Source organism: Stegastes partitus, unplaced genomic scaffold (assembly GCF_000690725.1).
Source record: "Stegastes partitus isolate 25-593 unplaced genomic scaffold, Stegastes_partitus-1.0.2 Scaffold38, whole genome shotgun sequence".
Lineage (NCBI taxonomy): Eukaryota > Metazoa > Chordata > Actinopteri > Pomacentridae > Stegastes > Stegastes partitus.
In genome coordinates this window covers 369,364-386,390 of record NW_007577769.1, presented here as the reverse complement: position 1 = coordinate 386,390, position 17,027 = coordinate 369,364, and the positions used below count along the sequence as shown (strand labels likewise).

At 40.3% G+C, this 17,027-nt stretch overlaps 1 protein-coding gene across 1 annotated transcript; it reads left to right on the top strand.

The window, feature by feature from the left end:
• Positions 1-17,027, top strand: usp36 (ubiquitin specific peptidase 36). The gene is made up of 20 exons (XM_008303135.1): positions 1-105; positions 3,451-3,716; positions 3,866-4,087; positions 4,745-4,855; positions 6,406-6,508; positions 6,608-6,675; positions 7,399-7,469; positions 7,590-7,672; positions 7,808-7,919; positions 8,018-8,158; positions 8,441-8,541; positions 8,640-8,778; positions 8,904-9,266; positions 10,747-10,971; positions 11,385-11,509; positions 11,632-12,327; positions 12,875-13,092; positions 13,379-13,567; positions 13,694-13,809; positions 14,733-17,027. The coding sequence occupies exons 2-20, from the start codon at positions 3,464-3,466 to the stop codon at positions 14,862-14,864; spliced, it is 3,468 nt and encodes a 1,155-aa protein (XP_008301357.1). The 5' UTR covers positions 1-105; positions 3,451-3,463; the 3' UTR covers positions 14,865-17,027.

The window sequence follows — 17,027 nt, the reverse complement described above, 5'->3', positions numbered from 1 at the left end:
GCCGCCCTCTCATAATGCAGCATGGGCGAAAATACCAGACCCAGGAGCTTCAGCTGAGGAAGCAGACTCTGCTACTGTCAACTATTTTGACCGTTTGGACGAAAGGTGAGTGAACAAACGCACGTACTCGTGTAATATACGTTAGCCACGTTATTTCCAGGCTGGTGTCGTTAAAGTAAAAAGGCAGGATTTGGCGGCTGGGGATTGTTAGCCACCTGGACGCTGAGGCGCTAACTCACATTGCAGCACTGAGGAAGACTGGAGGCTCTCGCCACGTTAAGGTAGCTCGCTGGCTAATTCGCTGCGGTCGCTGTATAGGTTACAAGCGACAGAACACGAAAAAATCGACAACATGAAAAGATAACCGATTCAATATCATAGAGCTTGTGGATTATTACGACGTTTTGTAGTCATTTTTTTGAACCGTTCAGGTCAAAATTAGCCGTGGCTGACGTTAGCTACATAGCATTTAAGCTAAGATGACTGGCCCGTAGTGTGAAGTCCAGCTGGTGAATACATGCTGCCCTGGCTACTGCATGGGGCTGAAAACAATAATCAATAACCACTAGAAATAAAAATATGAAAAATTCAGCAGCAAGCTAATTTTTTTATAAACAAGCTAAAAATAATGGAGAAACTTAAAAAGTGACAGCAAAGGAGGCGCTGCCTTCAGGTGATACCAATGAATATCCATCCTTCGCATGTCTAGTGTAGGAGTGGATGCTTGTGATTTACCGTTTTTATTGCTTCTTATTGTTACCATTTTAGTATGAGGTAGTCCCGTAACGCTAGCATTATTCATTGTGTTGAGTGAGTAACCTTAATGAACCAAAATAAAGTAGTAGCATGTAGACGAACCATAATGCTAGACTCTCTCTGGCCTCTGTATCCAAAAATATCGACATGTAAATTGACATGGTTCATTTAGATTTTGTGTCTTTCTTAATCGTTGCTGGAATATTTTTGGAAAGTTTCCTGCATGATCTCCATTAAGATAGAACACAGACACTAAGATCATGCACTTATTATTTATTATTAATGTTCATTGCCAAGTATTCCCCCTATTATATATTGTGAGTATAATGCATGCCTCCATTTCCCAGAGCCAGACGTTTTTATATTGCCTGCCTATACTGGCAGTCTGTTGTCCAAAGATTATTATTGCCAATTATAGTGAAATTATTCCCTTTAAAGCTGTAAAAAGTAAAAGAAGATGAAAATCCTTACATTTGAGAAGCTGTAATAAGCATATATTAACATTTTTTGCTTGAGAATAGTTACCAGAACAGCCGCTGATTTAATTCTTTTTTGATTGTCTGAAAGAATAATTCATAAATAATTTCATTTCTAATTGGTTTGGCAGAGTTAATTACATTTTTTGCCTTTATTGTATTTTCTGCTCAGTGCTGCCTCTTGGCCAGGTTGTTATTGTAAATGAGAATCTGTTCTCAATTATCCTACCTGGTTAAATAAAGGGGAAAAAAAGAAAAAGTGTGAACTACACCAGACTTGTGAGTTTTTGTCAGTTGTATTTTTACAAGTCGAACAAAATATTGCCACTGAAGCAGATGTTTCTAGAAATGCCAGTGTGATGATTGCCTCTGAAATATAATAAATAGACAAGAAGAATATAGTTGAGTGGAAATATTTAGTGTAAGTGATCAGAGGAGTTAAAAGTAAGACACATTTTAATTTTTATGTTGAGAGATCTCAAAATATTAATAACATCTGCACAACTTAAAAATGATTTAATAAGACAGAATCATTTCTTTTAATGCTAAAAACTCCAAAAAATGTCTTTGTTTTTGTAAACCTCATGACTTGACTTCATCATATGTGTTGATAACAGATGGACAACAGCCAACGTAGCCAAGCACATACGAATACAAGATGGGTCAAAACAGATTAAAGATGGCTTGAATCTTTTTATACATTCCCAATAATTTATTGTATTCATTATTTATTTAATTTAATATATATCAATTCATTATAATTTATGTAATTATATTTATTTAAGTTATTTTTGTATTTTATTATTCCCAGCATCTACTAGCCATGTTAACATCCCTGGGCATCATTCACACTACAAGATTATCTTTTTGTGTTCATGCATTTATAGTAATTTTGCTCAGTTAATATCAGTATAAACTAGTAAACAACTCACATCACCTTGAACATCAAAGGGAAAAAAACAGAGCTATGCCTTTATTGGCATGATTTTAGTGAACTGGGCATTGTTAGTGTAGCTGCCAAGATTAACACGAGCATTAGGAAGTTTCTGTGTGCTATGAACACCTAAGATCACTAATGAATGTGACATAATCTAATTAGACATGCATGTTGTGGCCAGTGTTTGAACACTGCTGCCTGCTCTCGTGGTGGCATCACTGCAGTTGGCTGTGTCCCTGTGGGCTGTGTCGTTCTTAGTTGTATCAGTATCAGCAGCATGTGAAGGTCAGCATGCCCTTGTGCATACAATGCATGTTCAGCCCTCCTTCCCTCCTTATGACGTCACTGCCCACTCTGATGAGCACGGCTCTCATGCCTTTGGTGTTTTATTGTACTACTGTAGCATCTGTGTGATGTAATACTCTTACACATGTTCAGTCAGCACTGAGCATATTTTGACAGTTTGCTGTCTTCTGGAGAAAATATCACATCAAAAGTTATTCATGCTGATGACTCTAGCAGACAGATGTTGTGGAAATATACACACACCATTACCTACATCGAAATGGTCCTTTTGCTGCATTTGATGACAAATGAAAACGTGTTTATTTTTTTAAAGCTGCACGTTATTGTTTAGTTTTGTGATTTGTTTGTGGGGGCATCTGTCAAATCATTTACAGCACAGATAACAGAATTAGATTCTGTGTTGTTTTAGTAAAGAGCCATGCCAATCGACTGAATTAAGATAACAGAGGAAATGTAGATACAGGCACAAAATTACTTGTATACGTAGTACAAATGTGACCTGGCAGCTAACAGCATCTGCTTACACCTTATACGCTCTAAATGATCATCCTCTCCTATCCCATACACTCCCCCACCCTATGTTACTAACGTCTGATGTCTTGCATAACTGTGGGGACAGCTGCCAAGACCCAGCTGGCTCTTCAGATGCACTCAGTCTCTGTATCTCTTGCGAAGCAAGGTCAGGATATGTGGCCTGTAGAGGTACCTACTGAAGCACAAACAAACAAGGGTGTTAATAGGCACTTAGTTTATTATTAGAAAGAAAAATTAAACATTAAATTGAACATTACATTTATTTTTTGGCTCTGTTTAGCTCAGAGATAGTTTTAGTCCTTTGAGACGTTTTTGAATAGGGTGTCAATGTAATAAGAAGACATGTTGTTGATCTTTTTGGGGAAATTGGTGAAACGATCTTCGTTACTTGTTTTGCCTCGTGTGAGTTGACACTAATACCCAGTCTGTCTTTTTCTGCAGTGATGTTCCAACAATGCCGATAGTGGATAAACTCAAGGAGGCGTTAAAACCTGGTCGAAAGGAGACGGGCGATGAGGGTGACCTCAACAAACTGTTGGCTTCTTCTGCCAAGAAGGTCCTTTTGCAGAAAATAGAGTTTGAGCCTGCTAGCAAGGGTTTCTCCTACCAGCTGGACAGCCTAAAGAACAAGTATGTGATCCTCAATCCAAGGACTGAGGGTGCTACAGGGCAGAAGGCTACAGAGCCTGCTCAAATAAAGAGGCAAGGTAAGCTCTGAAGTTAAACTGAAATTTGAGCAGATAGTCTGACATCTTTCATATTTTGTGTTTTAATGTTGGCCATAAAAACCGAGTTTTTATGTACTTTAAATCACTTGTTTGCCAATGTCACAAAATTGACTCCCCTTCTGCTTCAGTCTCAGAGAATGTGGTTGGGAGCCAGAGTGATGGGATCCCTGCCCCACAGAAGATGCTCTTTCCAGGGAACAAGCTTACCCTCAAATGGGAGCGTGTGTACAGGGTGGGAGCCGGCCTCCACAACCTGGGAAACACCTGCTTCCTCAACTCCACAGTGCAGTGTCTCACCTACACCCCGCCACTTGCCAACTACTTACTCTCAAAGGAGCACAGCCGTGCCTGTGAGTACTTGACTTGTGTTCTTCTGTGTTGCCAAAGCTTATTGTCTCATTCACTTACATTTTTCGCAACGCTGCTGTGTCTTGTAGAAATCAATTAAACTCCTGGACACTGTTTCTGAGCTTCAGCTTAGACCTGCAGTAGACCTGGTGTAACTGAAGGCTGAGGTCATAAAATTCAGTATAAGGACAGATTGACACAGCGCGGATCATTTCTAAATTATGAAATCTTTTACATCTTCTTCTTCTTCTAAAGATGGTGTTTCTCATTAAGTGTCCTGTAGAATAGTGCCACCAGAATAATACCAAAATGTTAAGTTCACATTTAAATCTAAATAATGTTAAAGAATATTTCTTTAGTGAAATATATTTAAAAATATTAAGCACCATGCATATTTCGCAAAATATTTTGGAGAATGGCATCAATCTGATTCAGACTTTGTTTTTTTTTAACCCAGAGTGGTCGAACTACACGTTAACTTTTTTTTTTTACTACAGTACAAAGGAGCCACATTTAACACACATTGTTCCTTTGTGGTGGATGGTAAATTTTTTCTGCGTACCAATCAATGGGATAGAGTTTTCATCAGGATATGAATTGATTAAAACAGATCTTGTGTTAAAAATTACACTCTTTTGTACTTTTATTTTGTGTTTCAGGTCACCAGTCGGGCTTTTGTATGATCTGTGTAATGCAGAACCACATCATCCAAGCCTTTGCCAACACAGGCAACGCCATTAAACCTGTCTCCTTCATCAGAGACTTAAAAAGTAAGACCACCTCCCTTTCACACTGCGTAATTGTGTCTGCACCTTTGTGCCTGCAAGTTTGCGATGTAGGTTGTGTCAGCAGGAGTTAGCAGCACCTGATTTTTTGGCTTAATACTGCCAGAGGCATTATGACGCATCACTGGCCACAGTGTCCCATGTGACAGCAGCCGGCAGTAACTGCAGTACATAAGTGAAGCTGTGAGGCTGCAGGTAGTGAATGAATACCACACTGACAGTGGAGATGAGGTGTGAGTTGCACCTTGACATGGTGCTGTAGTCTCACTGCACCCTAATCCCCTCCCTACCTGCCTGCTTCCTCCTTATGTGCTGCTGCAATCATGTCTCCACCTCCTGCGCCTCTTTTTCTGTCTCTCCATCCCCCCTTCATCTCCTCCCTCCCTCCTTCCCCAATGCCCTCTCTGTCTCCTTGTGACTGCAGGCTGAGAAGAGCAGCTTTAGCACAAAAATGTACAGGCCACCTGCCTGCCTTCTTTTCCGCCAGGGCACAGAGATGTATTGCATGAGCTTTATGGTTTCCCTTTACATTTATTTACCTGGTGGCCTCCTCCGCAGAGCTAAAAATGTGCCACCACAGCTCGAATGGTGTTCAACATCCCTCCCCAAAAAAGAAAAAAGGCAAAGACAGCACTATGTCATCACATAAAAATCCAAACATGTTTACTGTAAATTATTCTGGAATTACCCTCGGATCACACAGCTGGGGTTTCACAAACAAAATAAAAGCACAACACACCAATCTAATGCCCACTGATTTCACACTCTCCTAAGGGTGCCTGGAATAGGTCATTCGTGCATGGTGTCTTATTCCTTTTCCCCACTCTGGGGTGACTCATTGTCTTAAATGTGCAGGGATGCTATGCTGAAAATGTGTTGATGGCCACATTATAATTCTACCAGTTCATACTCTCCCCTATTGCATTAGAAAATAAGGGGAGGGGGGGCAAAGTCTTTAGAGCTACATCAGCTTTAATGTGGGACGTTTACTGTCGATGAGCTTGTTGAAGCCACCATAACCTTTCTATCAGGTCATTATTCAAGTGCATGTCTAAGATGCATGAGGTACTAACATTAGAGGTCGGCTGTAAGTACCCATGAAAGAGTCCTCTTCCAACTTCACATTATCTTGACCTATTACTTTATAAATATGCCTTTCAGAGTTTCTCTATTTCTGATTAGAGTTTGTCATGTAATGAGTTCGTCCATGTGTCTTTCACTGATTGATGTTTACTTATTGTCAGTAATCCCTGCATTTAGGGAATGTCGATGAAGAAGTCAGTGAATAACGTTTATATGGCGTGCTATGCTGTAAATGACACACATGGACTAACTTAACACAATAACTTTTTTTTTTTTTTTGAGTTAGAAAGATGTAAAAGTGTTTCTATACCATACTGTGTCCTCCCTGTCTCTGTACGTGGTAAAGTGTTAAGAAAAGCCATAAAGCACCTAATTTTGTTAATGCACTCTGCTTTGAGACAATAAATTAGCACAAATTTAATTTAAATGTAAAATACCTTTGTCTTCACCAGAAATTGCCAGACATTTTCGCTTTGGGAGCCAAGAGGATGCTCATGAATTTTTGCGGTATACCATCGATGCCATGCAGAAAGCCTGTCTCAATGGCTACCCAAAGTAAGGCTTTTATGCTCATTAAAAGTATGTTAGTTTTTTTTTGTAAACTATTATATGAATAACATTTTTCCTCTTTTTTTTTTTCATTTCTGCTTTTAGACTTGACAGGCAGACCCAGGCCACAACATTGGTTCATCAGATCTTTGGAGGTTACCTCAGGTCAAGAGGTATTGACTGTCTTTTTGTTGTTGTTGTTGTTGTTGTTTTTTTCACATGGAGAACGGTGGAAAGAAAACTTGCTTTTGTTGCTTTTGATATGACATTATCGATCCATTTCCCATGAGACTAGACGAACTGTAAGACAGTGTCAACAAACTCATCTTTATAATGATGCATGAAAAACTGAAGGGTGCCATGTCTGTATCTGTTCTTGGCCTTCAATGCCTTTATCCACAGAATAGTTGGTGGAATTCTTTGGAAACATTTTTGCAATTTTGCATTAATTAATCTCCAGACAGACCAATTAAAGACTGTTTCTGCAGCCCAACGTAGATGTTCTCACCGTAAATCATATGTGCTCTCACTGGGGAAGCAGTTCATGATGATTGTCTAACTTTTATGTAAAATATGTCTGCAAAGTGCATCTGTTTCAGACTAACGAGCAGCTTGTAAAGCCTCTTGTGATGTGATTTCAGGTGTCATGTTGACCCAGTAACTAATGCCTGTCAGATCTGGAATGGAAATATTGTTAAGAGTGTTAAATATAAAGGAATTTCCCCTCAGTTTTTGATCTCAGCGACAGTGGTTTGAGGTTGTTGATAGATTCGTGCTTACAGGAAATTGAACGGTAGCTTGTGTGACATGTTACAAAATTCACTCTTAGCCTGTTGCATTGCTAGATTGGATTTATTCCGAAGCATCAACACTCTGTTCTCTGTATTGTCTTTCAGTGAAATGCTCTATTTGTAAAAGCGTGTCAGACACATATGACCCTTACCTGGACATCGCTGTGGAGATCCGGGTATGTGACACAAGATCACAGTATGAGCTTTATTTCCATGAAAATGTTATATACAAATATAATTTTTGGAAAATCTAGCTTCATTAACATAAAACAATTTCTCTTTTGTTTGTCATTCAGCAAGCTGCAAACATTGTGCGAGCCCTGGAACTATTTGTTAAACCAGACGTGCTAAGTGGAGAGAACGCTTACATGTGTGCCAAGTGAGTTTTATTTATGTAGTCTGACAACATCCAAGTAAATCTGCAAGGTATGAAAAATAGAGTTAAAAAACAAACCTTTATTCACATTACAGATCATCATTGCTTTTTTTTTTGTTTGTTTTTTTAAATCTTCAGGTGCAAAAAGAAAGTGCCGGCTACCAAGCGCTTCACAGTCCATCGAACATCTAATGTACTGACCCTTTCACTGAAGAGGTTTGCCAACTTCAGTGGAGGAAAAATAACAAAGGTTAATAAAGAATTGTCACACCATTGACTGTTAAAAAAAAACTGCCCCTTTCTTCAGCGTGTCTCATATTTCTTTGTGTCATTCTTCTTCCTTTTTAGGATGTTGGTTACCCAGAATTTCTGAACATCCGCCCCTACATGTCTCAGAGCTCAGGAGATCCTGTTATGTACGGCCTCTATGCTGTTCTGGTGCATTCTGGATACAGTTGTCATGCTGGCCACTACTACTGCTATGTCAAGGTAGGGCTACCAGCACGTCCTTATTTATTTGTTAAAACACAGCTAAAGAAACCTTGAGGTAAGCCGTCTTGTTTTCAAGGTGGTTGCTTGACGTGAAAACAGTTGGAAATGCAATTCTGTGTGATCATAAAAGCACCTTATATGATTGTAACTGCATTAACTGAGCTGAAAATGAATATATTTCACACCTAATTAGTGCATAAGGTTTAAGATTAGTGGTGGACATTTTGAATCTAGTTGCTTTATTTTTTTTAATGTTTATCTCCCTTTTGTTCGTCCTAGGCGAGCAATGGACAATGGTACCAGATGAATGATTCAATGGTGCACTCGAGTAACATCAAAGTGGTCTTGAACCAGCAGGCTTATGTGCTTTTCTACCTGAGGTACGATGCTAGTGAGTGCTGCAAGAGATCAGAAACATGTTGTCTGTACCTCCTGGGTATATCATCAAATAAACTGCTGTCTTTGATTGTTGTTAAAGGATCCCTGAAACCAAGAAGAATGCAGATGCGCAGACCACCAAGCAGGGGATGCTGCATTCTGGGAAGAATAGCGCATCATCGGAACAGATAAAGAGGGCCAACCTGAATGGGCCTCTCTCTTCTCCGCAGGTCACAAAGGTAAAAGAAAAGATGACATTTGCTCTTAAGTGTTTTGGTGAGCTTGTGAGAGTGTCTATTTCTGCAGGTTTTAACATTTAGATCAGATTCTGTATTTTTAATCAAAGTTTAACTCCTCTGGACAGAAACTTGAGCCTGCACAGCTGCGTAAGATCCAGTCTATGGATGGTGGTTTGGGTTTGCCCATCTCCAGGAACGGTGTGAGCACTCAGCCACAGCCCAGACTTTCCAACTGGACATCGTCCTCCAACGGTCCACCGAAGCTGCCAGGTGGACCCACAGTTATCGAGGAACCTTTCAAGAAGGTGAAGAAGCCCTCTCCCCAGAGCCAGGTGCAGTCCCGCAGCAGTACTCCGACCCCTTCCAACAATGGGGTCAGCAGGACGGAGGAGAACAAAAAGCAGGGTGGCGAGGGCAGAGGCATGGCAGCATCTACCTCATTTAAGTCTTTGTCAGACTCTTCCTCTGCTGACACCACTGACTCAAAGGTATAATATCCAGTGAAGACACACAAATACAAATGTTACTCTACAGGCAGCATTAAGGCAACTTTTTAAATCTGATAGTAATTTTTAGATATGTGTTATATTAGCCTGTGATATAAGTCCTCACAGTGCAGGAAAATTAAAAAGACAAAAAAGAAAAAATACATTTTTGATTATGGAATGTCATAATTAGTCATCAGAAAACAGTGAGAAGTGTCCAGCACTATGTACTTAGGCAAAAAGTGCCGTCCCAGAGACATTCAGTGTATAGTAACATAGTAGTAACATAAAACAAAGAAGAGAGGCATCTTCTCATATTTGGAAAGCTGGAACTAAGGAATATTTATAACCTTTGCTACAGACAGTGACTTAAATAGTTATTGAACAATCAAAAAAGCTTTGCTAACTATCCATCCATTGTCTATACACCGCTTAATCCTCACTAGGGTAGTGGGGGGCTGGAGCCTATCCCAGCTGACTTAGGGTGAAGGCAGGGGACACCCTGGACAGGTTACCAGTCTATCGCAGGGCCACACTTAGAGACAGACAACCAAGCACACTCACATTCACACCTATGGACAATTTAGAATCACCAATTAACCTCAACATGCTTTTGGACTTATGGGAAGAAGCCGGAGAACCCAGAGAGAACCCATGCTGCACGGGGAGAACATGTAAACTCCATGCATAAAGATCCTGAGTGTCTTCACCGGGACGTGAACCGCTGCGAGGCAACAGTGCTAACCACCGAGCCACCTTGCAGCCCCTTTGCTAACTAATGACTCTTAATAGTTGGAGCTCTAATGTAAAAAGTGAAATATGTGAAAGGCACAACACCCTAATAGCCAACTTTGTTACAGTCTGATTTGGCAAACAGTGTTCATGGAACATTATGACTTCATTGTTTGTAGCAGTTCGTCCAAATTAGCAAGTGTGTGGTACGTGTTTGCAGGAGTTTAACCCTTTCAACACTATAGCCCACTGTACCGATCTGCAGCTTTCACTCCATCAACACCGCAGCCCGGTAGAAAGGGCTCTGGTATATGGCGGCTTTCTGTTACATTCATTTTGATTGTCTATCAGTGGGAATCCCTGTATGTGAACAAGCGATTCAGTCATGAAATAAATTATGCAAATAGTAATAATAATAATAATACTGATAATAATGAAAATAATAATAATAATTTCACTGTAGGCATATATCCCTGGTAATTATGAAGTTTACCTTTACCTTTTCACACCTGTAATTCACCTGTATGTATGTGACAAGAGTAAACTTTCAACTTGTCTACTTTTGATTGATACCAGACATGTAATGATGTGAAGTCTACTTACGAATTTATGGGTTTAATCAAAACCATATCGGATCATGAATTTCAAACCAAAGTTACTTTGTGTTGAAAGGGTTAAGAAGGTGCACAACAGCCGTGTTCGGTCGTGTGAATGCACAGAAGTGTAACTGCTACTTGTGATTACTTCTCAGGACTCGGTTGGTCCAAAAAGTGCACCAGTAGGAGAGACTCCCTCCACTCCTCGGAAAGGCTCCAATGGCCTTGCATCTCCAGCCAGGAGCGTGGAGCGCTCTCAGAGCACAGAAGAGCAGAAGACGTCAAAAATAAAACCCCCGGCCCTCAACAACATTACATCTGAAGCCACCAGCACCATGTCACCTCCACCTGCCAAGAAACTGGCCTTGTCGGCCAAGAAGGTGAACTTCTGCACCACGTCCTGTCTTAGTGCGAGCTCATGATAACTTGGCTTTCTCTTGTGTCACTTCACACTGCTATCCCGAATTTGACCATTGATTTCAATGAGTAGTTTTTATGAAATTCAATTTTCTGCCATGTGTAATGACTATTTCTTCAGTGTACCTGTCTAATCAATCACACGTTAGCACTTGTTTAGAGTTTGTCTTCTTTTCCTTAAGTTTGCTCTTTTTTTCTAACCATTTCTAATTCTTCTTTGCCATACCCTTTCCTCTTTGTTTTCCTTCCTTCATCTTTTCCTGCCATCCCTTTTAACCGTCCCCTTTCCTTTTATTTGATTCTCTTCCTTATTTTTGTCACATTCATGGCTATTTTCTTTAGACCACCAAGTTTTTATTTATGTCGATAACTGCAGGCTCGCAGCCGGAGTCTGAGCAGCATTGATGTTCTGCCCCATTTGCCATGCCAGCTGTCCAGTGACCCCATGCATCAAAATCAACTTAACTCCCTCACCTTTGCCTCGCCTACTCACGCTCACAGGTATGAAGTGTGAACTTGATTTCACGTGGGAATTGCTATTTGAAATGCAAATTTTTCTATTTGAATATCAGCACTGTAAAGACCTGGTTAATTCAGATGTTCTCTTCTTTTTTCCCCCCCAGAGCTGGTCCATTCCATTCACCTAAAGTCCAGTCATCACCTTTAGCCCACTCAAGTGGATCCTTCAAACATCAGAGCCCTCAAAAACAATCCCTTCTCTCCACACTGCAAAAACCAAACGCCAGCCTTTCTCTTAGAACCAACGGGCTTCACTGTCCTGGCCCAAAGAGTCCCAAGTCTTCCAGCAACCTTAATTCTGTGGTCCAAGATACAGACCTCAGCAACCCTGAAGCTCAACAAAGCAACCAAAAGAAGAAGAAGAAGAAGAAAAAGAAGCGGCGGCATTCTGAGGTGGAGGGTGATGCAGAGCCAGTCACATCCCCAGCTCAGATGACACTGTCCAGCCCTGTGGAGTCAGCCAGCGAGAAGAAGTGCAAGAAGAAAAAGAAAAAGTGCAAGCGGGAGAATGAGGATGGAGAGAAAACGAAGGAGAGGGAGTGTGTCCCATCTCATTTGGACGCATCAAGCCAGGAGGAGGATTGGTGTCAGGGTGGCATGTGGAGTCTAACATCTCATTCTAATGCAGAGCAGTCGAAGCAGAAGCCTCAGTTATCTGCCGCAACCCCAACGCAATGTGAGTCAAATCAGGAAGAACAGAATAGGGACTCTGTGCTGAAGAAGAGGAAGAAGAAAAAGAAGATGGCTCAGCTGGGAGAGGCTCTGCAGGACACAAGTTCTGCATGCTCTGCATCAGAAAGGTGAGTTGAAGTTATCGTTTGATGTGTTTTTGTTTGTTCTCTTCAAAAACTACCGTCTTAAGTTCAGGTTAAGCTAACAACTTGGACATTATAGCTGCAATGATAAGTCCACTAATCTGATCAGTTCTGAACTATTACTTTCCTTGCCAGGTGCTCTTTTGCCGACTCTTTTGATAATGGATTAATCACTATGTTTTTTTAAGATTAACAGCCAAAACTTTCTGATTTCATTTTTTTAAACGTAAAAATTTCTGCTTCCTTTCTTCCACCGTGACAGTCAACAGAATAGTTTTAGTTTGTGCTCAAAACTTTTGTAGTTTTGGGTGTTAGGAAACACTGACAAACATTTTTCAACATTTTCTGACTTTTTACAGACCAAACAAATAATCAGTGAATCCAGAAAACAGTCAGCTGATTAATTGACAATAAAAGGGATGGTTAGTTGCAGCCCTGTTGGAAAATCTGTTGCTGCTACATTTGTTTCTATAACAACCCGCTGGCTGCTTTATGGTTTTTATTATTTATAGCCTATCTACTTTTTTTCCAGCAACAGCAACTCTGAGATGAAGACCACGGACATTCAGAATAATACAGAAGATTTGATAATGTTGAAAAAGAAATTAAAAATGAAGAAAAAAAGGCTCAAAGAAGAAGTGCGACTGTGGAAGGAGAGTAAGCGTTGTCCGGACGCTGAGCCCGAAGCAGCGGAGCCCCCTTCTAAAAAGAACACCACAGAGAGTGACAAAACAAACAAACAAAGCACAGGTATGTGAGCGTGCACTTAAAATAAATGTGTTATGAAAACTCGACTGAGGAGTTAGTGATCTTATTGCCATGCCGACACAATGGCCCGCTGTATTGATGAGAGCCATTTGCCAAAACAATTGCTCAGTTGCGGCACAGCCTCTCAGCCTTTCTTTGTGACCAGTTATTTTCACTCTTAGACTGGAGCGTGACTCAGGACATTTTGAGAATGCCAGATTTAATCACAGTTCAGCTTTTGTGTAATTGTTTTTCTCATACATTTCTGATTGTTTTATTCCAAATCCAGCCGCAGTGGTGGTGTGGGACAGCCAAGTGAGGGACGGCTACAAACGTAGTCAGGCGCCAGCGGCTGATGGAAGGGCGTCAGGAGATGCACCAACCCGTGCTGCTCCTGCAGCCTGGGACGGAAAGAAGTCTAGCGGGGTGGTAGAAGAACTGCTCCGGAACGCCACAGATAAGGCCTATGGAGCCAACGGTGAGACACTGAGTGATGTATAAGTCTAAATGTTTGGTCAGTGAAGCTTTGATTTCACTGAAATCATTGAGCAAAAATATCTACAGTTTCCATATGCATTAATAGGTTGTTTTTTGTGTGAACTAGTCCTCAGCTGGGATGGTGAGGTCTCTGCTATTAGTAGAGATGCCATTGAAGATGTTCGAATTGCCAAGCATGACACTGTGATCGATGAGTGGGACGAAGACTTCGACAGGGGAAAGGTGAGGGAAAAATTAAGACGGCAAGAAATTTAAAGAATAATGACATAAAATGTAGTTCTTCTTGTGCATTAAAACACAAGTTTAGTGCTGCCAACCACATGGCTTACAGTCTGTTTGAACTGCATTCCCGGAGGGGGGGGGGCTGTTTTTAATGGAGACAATCTTGTGCAACACTGTCATTGTTTCCCTGGAGGGATGTGTTGGCATTATTTGTCTTTAAACAATACAGCACCCTCTCCTTCTCTCATCATGTTCAGGCAGCACATCTTAAGAAGTGGTTCTGAAGCAATAACCTCAGGCTGCACAATTAATCAAATGATAACAACATGATCACAATTAAATATTAAGATTGACTGCAAACATTGACTTTTCAAATGCATGCTCTGCTCATAGAAAAGCGTCCATTTAGAAAAAAATCACTTGCTTTCAGCTCAGATAAATCAACATTGGAATGCTTCATTTCCCTCTTTTAAATGTCATTTTCAGTCAAACACCTGTCTCTGTTGCATGCGCTGCAGTAACTGAGCAGACTAGGGGCTTTTCTGTGCACAGCCTCTTTACTGTGGCCAGTTTTAAAGCCATTTAGGGAGCACTGCTAAGTTGTAGTGTCTATCAATAAACAGATGTTTTAGGTACACTCTCATTTATACTTGTCCTGTGGGAGATACATTGACTTCCTAGGACCTTCTTTTAAGTCGTATTTTGATATAATGATGTGTTCATTAGCAGGAATGTAGTGCACCATGGAGGTGAAAGCAATTTAAAGCAGCTGTTTATTTAGATGTGACAGTGCATAATCATGACTGAAAATTGTGATTTTAATGATGATCACAATAATCCTGTTTATCATTTTGGCCATAATCGTGCAATATATCCTGGAACTGACTTTTCCAATTTCCCTTTATTTGCCTACAAATGAACAGGTGAAGAAAATAAAGAACTTTAAAAGAGAGAAGTGGCGAAGTGGCAGCAGCATCTTCCAGAAGATCCAGGACAGGCGGAACAAGTGGTCTGTAACACTCGGAGGAAAAAGAGTTTTTGGAGTCCGCCGCTGAGAATCCAATTGCTGCTGAGGTCTTGCTGACTGGAAATTGAGACAACAAAACTGTATACCAAACTTCTGTATCTTTTCTCTCTCTCTTTTTTTTTTTTTTTTTTTTTTTTAAAGAAAAACTTCTCTCTTGTATTTACTTCAGTTCCCTAAATGTAGGACTAAGATATGTGCCAAAAGCAGCACATGAGACTGCACTGACAGCAGTCCCTTTGGCTGTAAATGGCAGGTTTAAACTTACCAACATGAAATGTTGTCACCAATGGCCAGCTGGATTTCACTACTTATGACCCGTTTGAATCCAAATGCCACAGGGAGGGACTGCAGTTTTTCTATGCATTCAGTATTTAACAACTAACCCTCACATGTCCATGTCATAGCAATTACTTACTATGTTGGCATCCTTTGAGCCTTGGTTATTGCCCCGAATCTGCTCCTTCGAGATGAAATAAAATTGAACATATATGTGAAAGGTAGGCTGTCACTCTTTGGCTTTCATGTGTTAAAACGTCATTCAATCTCAGAGCGTTGAGTGTTGCTTTTGCAGACATAAGGGCTCAACAAGTTAGACATTTTAAAAAAAGTGACCTTTTTTTTTTTTTTTTTTTAAACCCTTCTGAAATTATTCTATACCAAATTACACAGATCCAAAATTGTTTATGAATTAAAACCTATATTATTTTAGATTTCTTAATAATTGTCTTGTTTTATACCTTTTGTTAACTGTGATTTTATTTTACTGCAGTGTCGGTGTCACATGGCTTGTTTTTAAGGACCAAATTTTGCCTGCATGTTGTTGGTAAAATTGAGGTTTAAATTTATTACCATTTTCTTATTATGCATGCATAAACTGGTTCAGAAATATTTCCTGAGCTGATTTTTTTTTCTTGGTTCTGCATTCTTGCTTATGTACCTTTTTTTTTTTTTTTTTTGTTCCTTAACAGTTCAACTGTTTGCGGATGATATTGGCGAACAACACATTGGATGCTGTTAGTTCGATTGCATCTGAATGATTACGTGTACCTTCTCGTTTCCTGGCGGCTCATAGTGCAATGTGCGTTTGCAGAGTAGACGTTGGGGTTTCTGAAGGGACTCGGGCAGGGGCAGTTATTTTCTACTGTGCAGCTATTTACCTATGTAGCTCATCTCATCAGTTCTTCTTTCAGAATTGCTCAGTCTGAAGATTTGATCTTTACATTCTCTGTAACGAACTCGCCACAAACTGTTCTTCACCACTGTACTGAAATAAAAGGGTTACATTTTATACTTCAGGCACTGTGTTAGAATGGGACTGCCACATAACAATAACTTATTCCCCTTGTATCTTGTATCTCTATGCAATTTTCTGACGGTCATGTTGGTCACCTAGAAACTGGGCTGAGACTCAGGTAACCAGACCTCCTGTATCCCACTATCATCTCTGATCAGACTCCCCCGTTTCATATCCAAGCAGTCCCTCTCCCCCCCCGGCCACCATGTTGCATCCTGTACATCCTGTAGAAACTGTTTTATACAAAGTGTTTCAGGTGTGGAAACCATGGGATCATCTTGCACCAATCTGGGCACAGATGCATAGAGAAACTAACGTTATAACAAAATGCTTTGCCAGTGTAGAAGACTGTACAGTCCATCTTGTGCTACCTGTGTTTCCCTCCAATGCTGTAAAGATTTGCCCATGCATTTCTTTTCATTCTAGAGATGTTGCCTTGAATTGGCTATAAAAAGTATAGGATTTAATGTTATAAATATATAATTTAAAGAAGAAAAGACACAGATCTTTAATGTACTACTAATACTCAGATTAGTTGGTGGTTGTTAACTTGAGAATTTATCTGCAAATGTGTTTGTTCATTTGTGTATAAGAGAGTTGTCTGTTTTCATGCAAGACCTTCACTCTGTCACTGTAGTGTGTACAGTACAAGAGAGGCTGCGGCGGTCCAATTTTCCACCAGATATGTTTGTCGGTTGGGGAAATCGACGTAGGGGTGAGACTCTCAAACTGACACAAAGGAACATTAATGGAGTGAATGGACGGTTCACGTTTGCATTGATGGTTCTATATTTTGCACCACCTTTTCTGACCAGTGAAGAGAGCTTTCATAATGAAAGTAGCTCTTACCACATTATAGTTAACTGAAAAGGTGCAATAAAGTTGTGACTTTTGTGA

Bases quoted from the DNA above. Each gene is read 5' to 3' on its own strand.
- usp36 (XM_008303135.1), top strand. From the start codon at position 3,464: ATGCCGATAGTGGATAAACTCAAGGAGGCGTTAAAACCTGGTCGAAAG. The intron at 6,509-6,607 runs GTAAGGCTTTTA...TTCTGCTTTTAG, and splicing joins TGTCTCAATGGCTACCCAAA to ACTTGACAGGCAGACCCAGG. The intron at 11,510-11,631 runs GTATGAAGTGTG...TTTCCCCCCCAG, and splicing joins TCGCCTACTCACGCTCACAG to AGCTGGTCCATTCCATTCAC.